The following is a 12,906-nucleotide window of genomic DNA, read 5'->3' as shown; positions in this document are numbered from 1 at the left end:
TTATTGCCGCATACTTTTCGACAACGAAAAATGAAGTGGATTGTGAAATATTTTTGAGATCGAAGCGATGATTAAAATCGGGATAACTACTCTTATGATTAATAAAATAAAAATCTAAAAAATTATAAACAAACTAAGATCAATCAACTAAGATGTCTCTTTCTAATTATGTCTAAAAAAATAAATCCAATAAAGAACTTTATTTATTTTCGATAAAATCAAAATTAGTTCTAAACAAAGGCCGAAGACACTTTTATTTCCAAAATATCAACAAGACACTATAAACCAAACTATAACTGATCAGTCCATAAAAGTTTTATGTTTGATTTGGTGCCTTTTACAGTCTTAGTTTACAAGCAAACTAAACTTGAGATGATAATCACACATAACTTGAACTCGGCAGGTCGGTGGAAAAACACATCATAAAACCGACCACTAAATAAAAACATTTCACAATTTTTGTTTCTCGACTCTGACCGAGCCAAATGAACATGATCGTAAAAATCGGAGTTACATGAGGCATAGCAGGTCCGATTCTGGGGCGTTACCACCAGATGGGCTTTGATAAAAAGTCAAACATATTGGAGACATTTCCCGATTTTACGACCGCACTAAACACGACATCGGACAGCAGCATCAGGGGCCCGACACAGGCCAAAAAGGGGGAAATACTTTCTCAAGACTTTCACATAAATAAAACGATGGCCCATAAGGCAGGCAGCAGGCATCCACAGAATCCACTGAGATCCAGAAATTCAGACAAAAAATCCACAGGAAGGGATCGGGATCGGGATCGCCGAAAGTGACGAGCGATTGCCGCCTGCAAGTGTCAATATAAAGTAACAACTTTATTGAACCTTATTTATTCGAGGGCGACCCAATAAAATGGGTAACTTTATAATGATGCGCATAAATAACGCTCCGGCCCAGAACAAAGCAAACTCGGCCCAGAAACAAAAAACCAACAGACCTGACTAAGACGCGATTGACGGCGATGGTGATGATGACGAGGAGGAAGGCGCATGCGCGCAGCCACAAAGACAACATCTTGTCAACGACACTTGCCGCGGAGGAAGTGGATCTTCAGATCTGGATATGCAGGAGATATTTGTGGTTGTTTAACAGAGGTCTACTGAGGAAATTGTCGAAAGAAAAGGTGTTCAAATCTTTAGACTATTTTTATGACTTTTTATATTCTAAAGAGCTTACTTTAATTTCCCCTAAAATAATATTTCAAATGAATAATATTTTACTTCATATTGCTTACTTAATATTCACTTTTGCATAACCATTTCTTAATTTTATATTCAAAAGACCCTTAACACTTTGAACTTTCTCCCACTCCCATGAATCAGCATCAGATAGATTTTGGCCATAAATTAAACCGCTCAAAAGCTCAACAAAATTTATAAATGTGGCCGCAGTAAGTAAACAATATTGAACCGGCTTCACATTTAGCCTGAAATCGTTTGCATTAAATTAAAATTGTTTATTGTCCCTGGCTGGGGGCTGGTGGCTGAGGGGAAGCCATGTCTGAATCCATTGGCATTGGACATCCAATAAACGATGCTAAAAGAATCGTAAACTTACGGGCCCGCTGCCGAAGCTCAAACTATAAAAAATCGAAGTATCCTAAATCCCTTTTCAACTCTATAATTTTTTTTTTAACATTTAAGGCTTTGTTTTTTCCCCGTTCAGTCTGTTAACTGATCCTGTACAGCTTAACTTTGTGCCTCATAACTTTCCGCGCATTCTGGTCCTGAAAATCCCCGATATAAAATACAAATAATTTGTTTGGATTTCTCAGTTTTTTTTTTAACTATGCAGAAAATTATAAAAATAAACCGCGTAGTAAATAAAGAGTTTTAAAGAATTACCGGAACACTTAACATTTTATTTGATTGTGGCTCGATTTCATTTTAAATTTATTTCTCCTCAATTATTTAAATTTGTCATCGTGCGAGTTCTTCCAAGTCCAATAAAACCCGAGACTTGGAACAAATTTCTATTTAATGATGACCATTTACGAACGTTTTTTTTAGTGCTAAACTGATGATCTTTCTCCCAGGGGTCTTTAGAGAATTAATGCCCCCGTCCATTTAAACCGAAACACATTTCGCCGTAGTAAACTCCTACATACATAATAGACATATTTCTTTTAATGATCTTTTGTTTGGTGTGCGTTATTTTGCATTAATTAATGCCACTGTTCCGAAACTCGAGTCGAAACTTGGCGAAATCTTTGCAATCGTCTTCGTCATAATTTGAATAAATGTTTTACGATCTAAATTGTTTCGTTTTTTCGTGTGTGTGTGTGTTTTTTTTTTGCCATTAAAAACCGAAACACTTTGATCAAGACGAACTTCGGGGGCCAGAAACGAAACCAGATTTCGATTTCTAGATGTCATCTGAGAGCTACCCCCGGGCCAATGATCAATTTGTGGAATTTTTCTAGCCGAGAGTGGCGCTATAAATTTCACATTTATAATTAACAACTTCTTAAACTTTTTATGTGTCTCTCCTATTGTCTTCGGCCTGGTGGCGGTTTTTTCATTTCTCATATTCATATCGAACACCGCTCTTTGTGCCATTCATTTTTATGACTTTTTGTTAATTGTAATTTATTTGATTGATTTATCGAATGAATAAATATTGATCACAAAAAAATTTCGCGGACGAGTTTTGCAATCAACTTGATATTTTAGTTATACGCCAGATCGCATCGAAAATGCTTTCAAGAAGCAACCAACCCACACGTGGATCATTTTATGGATTATTATTATATTATACTATATATATCTGCTCATCAGAGTAATATTTCAGCTTTAGTCGACTTTTGTTGGCCGAGATTTACGTTCCATCATAATTCAAAAATGGATGGCGTCGCTTGAAAGAGTTAATCCCTCGACCCCATGAAAGCTTCCATTAAAAATAAATCCGGCGAACTGCCGCAATCAAAATCTTGAGCAGAATCGTTCTATTTGACAACGCCGCTGCAAATAACTCATGCCCAGATCCCGTGGGCGCACATTTTATATATCTATATATACATATATCTTCTAGTATATATGCAGGTCCGATCTGTTGGTTCCATTTTGGGGATCTGCTTTTGTTGTCATCGCCTCCGAACTGGCCACCGGCCACCGGAATGGCTAGAAACGGAAGCGTTGACACTCAGACAATGACGAATGCCGTTCACCAAACACTTTTATAATTCGGATTATATTTTCGTTCTTTAATTTTGAATTTTTAATTTTTTTCCTTATGAATTTTAGCACACACTTGATGAGTTTTTAAGCTTTTGATTGTCTGTGTTCGCTCATTAAATTAATTGTCTGCCATTTGTATATTTTTTCTGGTTGACTTTTTCGACTGATTGCAAGAAAAATTGTATCTGCAATGTATTTTTTTTATGGAATGATAGAAATAACATTTATGGAAATAAAAAAATAAATTCCTACGTCAATCCCCACAGATGAATTCCAAGCTAATCAAAACGTAGCGCCGAAACTAGATTTGTGGGATTATAAAATATGCAGAATTCTTTTGAGAGATTCCGCGCCAGATGATGCTCATAGATGCTTGCGTATCCAACGGATACCTTTAGCATCGAATTCCAAATAACAATTTATCAAACGAATTTTTACGATCGGACGCATAAAAAAAGTATGTGTTGAAGCTTAAAATCCGATAGAGAGAGAGAAAAAGACAAAAACATGAAATTAAAAAAAAATCTGAAAAAAATTCCCAAATCAAATTATAGAATCGTAAAAGTATTTATTGCCCAAAGACCCAGAGGATGCGCTCTGATGAGGATGATGGAGCCTCGAAAGAAATGGCTGCTCTGTCACACTTCCCAGCCCCTGGCCCCTGTCCCCTGGTCCCGTCCTGGTCTTGATTATTATCGGTTAATTGGTGGATCGTAAAAACTTTTACGATTCGCTCCCCGGCCTTAAGTGAGCCCGTTTTTGGGAGCAACAAGTGCAGCGAGGATGCCTCCATTCTGATCCATAAAATCAGCGGCAACAGGACGGGCCAGCCAATGGACGAGCTGTCCACCATTTTCACTCAAATGTCGCCAGGTGATGGCCTCTTTTATGGCCCCGCCGGGCATTCGTCAACCGGCCGATGGCCTTAACCGGCCTTAAAGTCCAGATAATGTAAGCTTTTCGACCAGAACCACTAATGGACCATAACCGCAGATACGGCCATCAAATCGAACTCCCAGCGGCATAAGCCTAATTACATTTTCTTAAGAAAGTGGCCAAGACTGAAGGTTGATTGAATTTTTAATAGAAATTAATAACAAAAAAAATTAAATTGCAAAGGGTGGTAATATTTTTAGTCATTTAATTTTATAATAATAATATAAAATAGTTTTCAAAATTCACATTACTCATACGCCCCATGGTCCACTTAAATCATTCCACCACAGCTTTTGAATGAAAATTTGAATCTTATGTTTTGGATTTTAAGCTTTATTTTTAAACAATTACATAATTTACATATATTATTTTCTTCAGAACAATATTTTTGAAGAAACCCTCCTTAAAAGTATAAAAGTATGAAATTTTTACAGATTTCCCTTCCTTCCAAGTGCTGCTAATTTAATTGTTTTCGCAGCCAGAAGCCTTTCTCCCTTGGCTGAAACTGAAAAAGTTTCTCCGAGTGACGAAAAAAAAAACAACTGCAGTGACACACGCACAGGATCAACCCCCACCCTTTCGGGCAGCCACCCCTGTCTCTCTCTCAAACACACACACACAGACACAGTTGTAGTGGCACTGCAACGAGACAAAAGAAAAGGAATACGGAGAGACTGACATGTCAAGTGAAGCGAAATCCACGAAGATGCTGCAGAGAAGCGAACAAAAGTTGACAGCAGAAGAAAGAAAGCGAGGGTTGTCACACCAGAAGAGGAAGAGCCGTGCAAGGAGCGAGCGAGAAAAGCGCATCAAAGTGACGAGGACGAAAAGCTCCAACAAAAACTCCTGTTTATTTAGCAACAAAACAAACGAAAACAACAAAAAAAAAATAGAAGTGCAAAAAGAGACCCAATGCAACAAAAACAACAACAAGCCAAGCAACAAATTAGAACGACTCACACACACACACACACACACAAACTAAAAGGGGGGGCGAAAGCGTGAAAGTGTGGGGGAGTGAGCGAGACAGCGCATGCGAGCCAGAAAATTTGTTTTGAACTGTCATAAATCTTAATTGCGCCGGAGTGATGGAATCGGAATCTGAATCGGAATACCCCGAACGAAACAAGAATTGGTGGTGGTGGTGGTAGTGGTAGTGGTGCAGGCAGGAGAAGGGTGACGAAAAACGACTAAACAGATTTCACACATTGCGGCCATGGAGAGCGGCTCTCATTGGTCTTTCATTTCCCCTGCGCTGCTGCTGCAGTTGCTGCTGTTCCAATCCCAAAACGTTCACACATAAACAATTCCAATTGGCGCGAAGGGGAAATTGAGCGATTCTGCGCGCGAGGCTCTCTCTCTCTCTCTATCTCTCTCTCTATGGCGAGCTGGCCCCCATGTGCTTTACTCGACGCGCTGCCGCAGGTTCTTCACAGTCAAAAGAAAACCGTTAACACGAACGATCATGCGAGAAAAGCTCTGCGGCGCAAGGAAAAACCACCGTTGAGTCGCCGTCGCCGTCGCAGTCGCGGTAATTAATTAGTCCAGGCAGCGCTGCCTGCGTACCGCGAGCTTAATCACGGCGTTTTGTGACAGCCGTCCGTCTGTGTGTGCCAGCCAGTGAGCCACCCAACCTACCAGCTAACCACCCACCCACCCACACACATAACGAAAGTGCGCAGCCGTCGCTTAAACGCAAAATCGAATCAGAAATTGCCGTCGCCAAAACGCGCGCTTCGTGTTTGCTCGTCAAAAAAGCAGCGCAGCTTCCAATCGCGTCGCGTCGCGTCGCATCGCGCGCCTCTGCTTTGAACTTCCACTTCATTTTTTTGGTATCAATCAGTCGGCAGAGCGACGTAGCAGAGGCTGCGAGTGTATATGTGTATGTGTGTGTTGTTGTTTGCCTGTCAGTTTGACAGCAGAGGCAGCGCAGCGACAGAGGGCAGAGGAAGAGTCCAAGAAGAAGAAGACGAAGCGACACGGGCCCAGTGACGACAAGGCAGCACCGACAGAATTCATTCTCTTTTCGACTCTCATCCGGTGAACACCGATGAACACGGAACACCCACACTAGTACCGCGAGTGAGAGAGAGCGACGTGACGCGTGTTCCGCCAAACACAATGACATCGAAAATCACAACAATTTGATAATAACGGGAATAATTGAATGCAAGTGTGATAAAAAATAAATATAAAAAAAATAAAGAAATAAAAAATAAATGCAAGTCGCGAGCCGTCATATCTAGTCAGAAGTTGGCCGAAAGCGAGGAAACACTCAAATGTTCGATCAAGACTGAATAAAAAATAAAAAATTAAAAAATAAAAAATACAATGCAAGTAGGGAGAGAAGCCCCAACAAATGGTTCAACAAAGTATACGTAAAAAACAGCCACAAATTAGTAATATCCAACAAATATATTTATTACAAAAAATAAACTTAAAAAACACAAAACTACTATTTAAAAATTTAATATTTACATTTAACGGTATTTTGCTCACCAAAACTACACTTAAACTAAAAAGTATGTAGAAGCAGTTACTTAAATCAACAAATCCTAAACGAAGTATACGATTCAATGCAATTATTAAATTAAATTTAAACCCAAAAATACACACAAAAAAAAAACACACACACAAATTTAAAATTAAAACAAAAAGGCCTCCAAACACAAAAAATATTTAAATAAAAATTAAAACAAAAGTTATACGCAAAAAATACGAAAATTCTATACGACAACGTACCAAGTGCAAAATATTAAAAAAAAATATTAAAAGAAACAAAAGGAAATTTATGAATATTGTGTCAAATTAAGATTAAGTTCGAGTTAAAAAATAAAAAATAAAAACAAACAAAATTCAGAAAAACTTCAAAATGTTGCACGAGGCTCTGATGCTCGAGATCTACAGACAGGCGCTGAATGCCGGGTGAGTTTTGAGTAACTAGGATGTATCTCAAAGATACTTTGCAAAAGGGTGATATTAGAAGTCAGATTTCTAAACAGAAAGCTAAGAATAAAAGTTCCAAAGCAAATAGAAACAGTTTTTAATCGAAAACTGGCCCAGTTGATAGCCGAAACTGTTGAATGGCCCATTAAAATATTACTCTAGAGTCTAGAGGCTATATCGAGAAATTATGATTTCATGGCCGAGAGTATGGTAGTGCCAGCTCACACACCTGTCGTTATAAATTCCGCCCCACGTCCACAGTCCGGCCCATATATCACACCACCCAACCAACCACCCACCCACCCACTCGCAGCGCAACAGTTCCCCCCCAAAAAAAATTATTGATTTACAGCGGAGGGCTCTTCTATCCATGTCCCAGCCGAGAAACCAGAACAGAGACTATCAGAGATCAATCTTTAAGCTATTAGATACTTAACTGTGTATCTGTATCTGTTTGTGTGAAATTATGATTAAACAAGTTCGAGATACATTTTTGCAAATTAGTTGCATGCTGGAAACGGGTTTTTATTCTCAGATAGGGGGGGTCTAAGGGGGGTTCTCACTAATAAAGTGCGACAAATACATATCTGAGTTTATTTAAATTTTTTTTATTTTTATTATTTTGAAAATCCAAGGCGATGACGTAGTGGAATTGAATAAATCATAAAAAAGTGAAAAAAAAATGAAAAACTGCTCTGCCTGGCAACCCCCTCCTGCCACCCCACTCTCTCTAATATCTGGCAGTTTCTCTGGTGTGTGTGTGTATCTGTGTGTGTGCCTATTACGGGAAGATTTATGTTCACAATTTGCCGCTGATTTTGAGCGAGTGAGTGTGCGAGTGTGTGTTTTGTTACCTTAACGGATTAGTCATGCCTTAGTTTTGGTTTACCAGATACATCCGAGAGTTACACATGTAAAAGATACATTTTGAATTGTAATTCAAAGATTAATAAGAGAGTAGAATCCAAACTACAGTGCCTGCATCTCATAGATACTCTATCTCCAGCTTGTAATTAACTTTAAAATCATTTTGATTTAAGCCTAATCGAATAACGAGATGTGAGATTTGAGATTTGCGATTATGATATGCTGGCTAGTAGCTGCCTAGTACGACTATCTGAGGGGCGAAAACTAGTTGCCAGGTATTCCTCGAATGCGGTCCCAATCGCTCCTTGCCATCTGGATGGCTAATTAGCGGTGAGCGATCGGAGCGCGTGTGTAATAAGCAACTGTGATATGCTGTCACCTGAATCATGATTCAGAGCCCACTGCCATCAATCTGATTCGAGTTAATGCCAGTTAAGAAGCTCCTCCTGCCTGCTGACAAGAGAATCTCTTAGCAAACAACCTCTTAGCCAACACTACCTCATTTTTTCCATTCAAATCGAGTCATTGATCAAGTTCAGATATTTCCGCTAAGGCTGGTCGTTAAAAGCGCCCACACTCAGACCTCTGTGGCTAATCATGATACAAAATTTATACCATTCTGCTTGCACTTCAAAGTCAATCAGACAATCATTCAAAATAAGCTAAACGAAAGCCACAGAATTATGGTATGTGGCTGTGAAATTTGTGTTGTTTTTCAAAGCAAACAATCGCCTCGGCGCCATAAAAATTATAAATGGCAGCACACTAAGAGAAAAAAGTCAAGGAAATAATATATATTTGGTTTCTATTTAAGCACATTTACGATCTCTGGGCCAGTAATTTATGCAAACTGTGTGGAATGTCTGCCTCAAAGATGATAACTGCCTCAGATCTCATCTCATCGGACGATTATGATCCGATTTGCTCATAACTCACGCTTTGGATCTCGAATTAAACGCCATTGTTCCAAATGGACGTTTTACGAGCCACTCGCTTTTGAGGCTAGGCGGGGGAGCCTAAGACACAGCTGTGACAGAGTTTCATTTCAGAGTTTTTAATGCCTTTAGTTTATGGCTCTTTGGAGCTGAGATTTGAATAACAAATCGAAATGTTGACATATGTTTGCCATTGTGGGGCCTCCTGGAGAATGATTTAGCGCAGATTGGAGCGAAATATTATGCATTCCGGGGAGATATGAAGATTTCCAATGCTCTTGATTGCTTATCGGCCGTGAAAGTCCGGAGAAAGCGTTATCCGACGGATCTTCTTCAGTTTATAGAGACATTTGGGATTAATACCTTACTAATTAGAGCTGAATAAGTGCCTTAGAAGCTAACTAATCCCTTCAATTCCCTTCTCTTTGCAGCGCCCTGCCCACAGCTCGTCCGCGCTCCACAGAGTCCGCCAACTCCAGCGAACGCTGTCCCTCCCACGACTCCAACTCCTCGGACAACGGGGGAGTGGGCAGCAGCGGCATCGGCGGCCAGCGAGTGGATCCTGCCGCCGGAGTGATGCCCGGCGTGCCCACCACTCTCCACTCGACATTCCCGGCGGTGCCGCAGTCCCTGCCCGCCCAGCCCCCCTCCATGGAGGCCTACCTGCACATGGTGGCCGCCGCCGCCCAGCAGTACGGCTTTCCGCTGGCAGCCGCAGCGGCAGCAGGGGCGGGGCCACGCCTCCCCCTGCCGCTGGCCAACGAGGCGGCGCCACCGTTCAAGCTACCCCCCCAGGCCTCGCCCACGGCGTCCAGCAACAACTCGGAGGCTCTGGACTTCCGCACCAATCTGTACTCGAGGGCCGAGTCCGCCGAGCCACCGGCCTCCGAGGGGGAGGAGGAGGACTTCGATGATGGCGCCAACAATCCCCTTGATCTCTCCGTGGGCACCCGGAAGCGGGGCCACGAGTCGGAGCCCCAGCTGGGCCACATCCAGGTGAAGAAGATGTTCAAGTCGGAGAGCCCGCCCGCCAATCCCGTGGCCCCGCCCACTGCCAACCAGCTCCTGCCGGGCGTGAACCCCTACCTGGCTGCCGTGGCGGCGGCCAACATATTCCGAGCGGGCCAGTTCCCGGACTGGAACGGCAAGAGCGATCTGGTGGTGGATCCCCTGGAGAAGATGTCCGACATTGTGAAGGGCGGCGCGGGTGGCATGGGGGGCAAGGAGAAGATGCACTCCTCGAAGGCCACGCCCCCGCAGTCGGCCATTCCGCCGCCCAAGAGTCCTGTCCAGTCGGCGGCTCCGAACCAGAACTCGGAGTCCGGCGGAGGCCCCAGCTCCGGGGGCGGTGGGGGCGTGACCAAGGCCCGGCACAACATCTGGCAGTCGCACTGGCAGAACAAGGGCGTGGCCAGCTCGGTGTTCCGGTGCGTGTGGTGCAAGCAGAGCTTCCCCACCCTGGAGGCCCTCACCACCCACATGAAGGACAGCAAGCACTGCGGGGTGAACGTGCCGCCGTTCGGCAATCTCCCGAGCAACAATCCTCAGGCCCAGCACCACCACCCGGCCCCGCCACCGCCGCCCCAGAGCCACAACCTGCGCAAGCAGGGCTCCGGATCCGGATCGGGATCCAACCACTCGCCATCGGCCAATGTGAAGAACGCGTTCCAGTACCGTGGAGATCCGCCGACGCCCCTGCCCCGGAAACTGGTCCGCGGCCAGAACGTCTGGCTGGGCAAGGGCGTGGAGCAGGCGATGCAGATCCTCAAGTGCATGCGGTGCGGCGAGAGCTTCCGCTCCCTGGGCGAGATGACCAAGCACATGCAGGAGACGCAGCACTACACCAACATCCTCTCCCAGGAGCAGAGCATCTCCATCAAGTCGGCCAATGCCAATGCCAACTCCGACGCCAAGGAGAGCCAGAGCAGCCTCAGCTCCGAGGAGAGCCGCACCCTCAGCGCCGTGCTCACGTGCAAGGTGTGCGACAAGGCCTTCAGCTCCCTGGGGGATCTGAGCAACCACATGGCCAAGAACAATCACTACGCCGAGCCGCTGCTCCAGTCGGCCGGTGCTCGGAAGCGACCGGCTCCCAAGAAGCGCGAGAAGTCGCTTCCGGTAAGGAAGCTGCTGGAGATGAAGGGCGGAGCTGGGAACCAGGACGACATTGCCGCCGAGAAGTCCGTGGCGCAGGGCAAGCCGGGCCTGGGACCTGGTGGGGGCGACAAGAATGACGCCGCTTTGTTCGCGGAGCGGATGAGGCAGTACATCACCGGGGTGAAGTCGCCCGAGGAAATGGCCAAGGTGGCGGCCGCCCAGCTGCTGGCCAAGAACAAGTCCCCCGAGCTGGTGGAGCAGAAGAACGGCAGTGCCAAGGCGCCCGGCTCCTCCTCGGTCCTGAGCGCCATCGAACAGATGTTCACCACCAGCTTCGATACGCCGCCGCGCCACGCCAGCCTGCCAGCCAGTAGTCCCTCCAACTCCTCGACCAAGAACACCTCGCCGGTGGCCTCCAGCATCCTCAAGCGGCTGGGCATCGACGAGACGGTGGACTACAACAAGCCACTGATCGACACCAACGACCCGTACTACCAGCACTACCGGTACACCAGCAGCGAGCGGAGCGGCAGCGAGTGCAGCGCCGAGGCCAAGCCCCGCCTGGACGCCCCCACTCCCGAGAAACAGCACCCCACGCCGGGTGGGCACGACGAGGATGCCGCCAAGCCGATGATCAAGCTGGAGAAGGATCTGGGCAGGGAGTCGGCGGAGCCCATCAAAATGGAGATCAAGTCTGAGATGGGGGATGATGCCGGTACCGATGCCGAGGACTCCTCCAAAATGGAGACCACTCTGGTCAATGGCACTGCCACCAACAACAATAACAACAACAACAATGTGGAGAGAAGCTCCCCCAAGGCGCCCTCTGCGGCGGCCAGTCCCCAGACCCGTCTGCTACCGCCCCGCAGTCCCGCCGATAGCCAAAGATCCGTCACCCCCAAGTCGCCCGCCTCCAGTCACAAGTCCTACGACGGCAGCTCCGAGGGCAACAAGAAGTATCCCAGCGACTCCCTCAACGCCCTGTCCTCCATGTTCGATTCCCTGGGCAGCAGCAGTGGTGCCGGTGCCGCCAATACGAGGGCCAAGCTGGCAGCTGCCGCTGCCGCCGGCGGAGGAGGTGCCGAGTCTCCGGAGAATCTCAGCTCTGGCGGCAACTCGCTGGCGGCCCTGCGACAATTCTGCGTCAAGAAGGAGAAGACCGCCTAAGTCCGCGAGCCGAGACGAAAAGCGAAACAGAATCGTTTGCCTTGTTTTCGTTGTTTCGAGCAAAACGCATTTTCAACATTTTTTGGTTTGCCAGCGCCTCGCCTCGCCTCCGCCACGCCTCCCTCTCGAAGGATATCCGGAAGGCTCCAGTTGGGCGAAACGAGGCTTTCTTTGTGGTGGGTCGGGCCGCCTAAGCCGGGATTCAAGTCAAGATGCCGCACAAATGGCCACGACACTTTGTACAAACCAGACAAGGACACTGACGTCCTGAGGGACTCGGCACAGATACCATTGTACCATTGTGGAGGACTGCAGAAAGGACGCATAAGGATACAGTGAGCAGCGGGGATGTTGTTATTTTGGCCCAGAACTATTCCTGCCGCGCCTCGTTCCCTTAGGCCACTCGGCAAGCAGCAAGGCCATCTTTTTCAAGGTAACTATCATGAAATTTTATTATCCTTTAAATTATTATTATTATTCCTTTAATTTTAAATAAAAAAAAGTCTAAAACATCTTCTAACCCACCTCTTTCTCTCTCTCTCTTAAAGGATGCACCACTTTGGAATCCTTGAAAGACCCTGGCTTGCCAGCTGATTGGAGGTGGAACGAGGCGAAGACGAACCTATATCCACGAGAGATACCAGCCCTTGTCAGGGCTGCCACTTGCCTCGGCAAAGAGTTATGAAATTGGAAAAGAAAACATTGTGATCAAAATAAAACAAGAACGTTTTTATGGAATTAACAAACAGAAT

At 45.5% G+C, this 12,906-nt stretch overlaps 1 protein-coding gene across 1 annotated transcript; it reads left to right on the top strand.

Annotated features, from left to right (window-relative positions):
* The first annotated feature begins 5,545 nt into the window (after nt 1-5,545).
* LOC6504146 (protein teashirt) lies at nt 5,546-12,905 on the top strand. The gene is made up of 3 exons (XM_032455223.2): nt 5,546-7,070; nt 9,325-12,587; nt 12,703-12,905. Exons 1-2 carry the CDS (start codon nt 7,018-7,020, stop codon nt 12,152-12,154), a joined length of 2,883 nt encoding a protein of 960 aa, XP_032311114.1. The 5' UTR covers nt 5,546-7,017; the 3' UTR covers nt 12,155-12,587; nt 12,703-12,905.
* The last annotated feature ends 1 nt before the right edge of the window (nt 12,906 follows it).

This window comes from Drosophila ananassae, chromosome 3R (genome assembly GCF_017639315.1).
Source record: "Drosophila ananassae strain 14024-0371.13 chromosome 3R, ASM1763931v2, whole genome shotgun sequence".
NCBI classification, from domain to species: domain Eukaryota; kingdom Metazoa; phylum Arthropoda; class Insecta; order Diptera; family Drosophilidae; genus Drosophila; species Drosophila ananassae.
The sequence above is the reverse complement of the archived record's forward strand: the minus strand, read 5'-3'. Positions and strand labels throughout refer to the sequence as shown.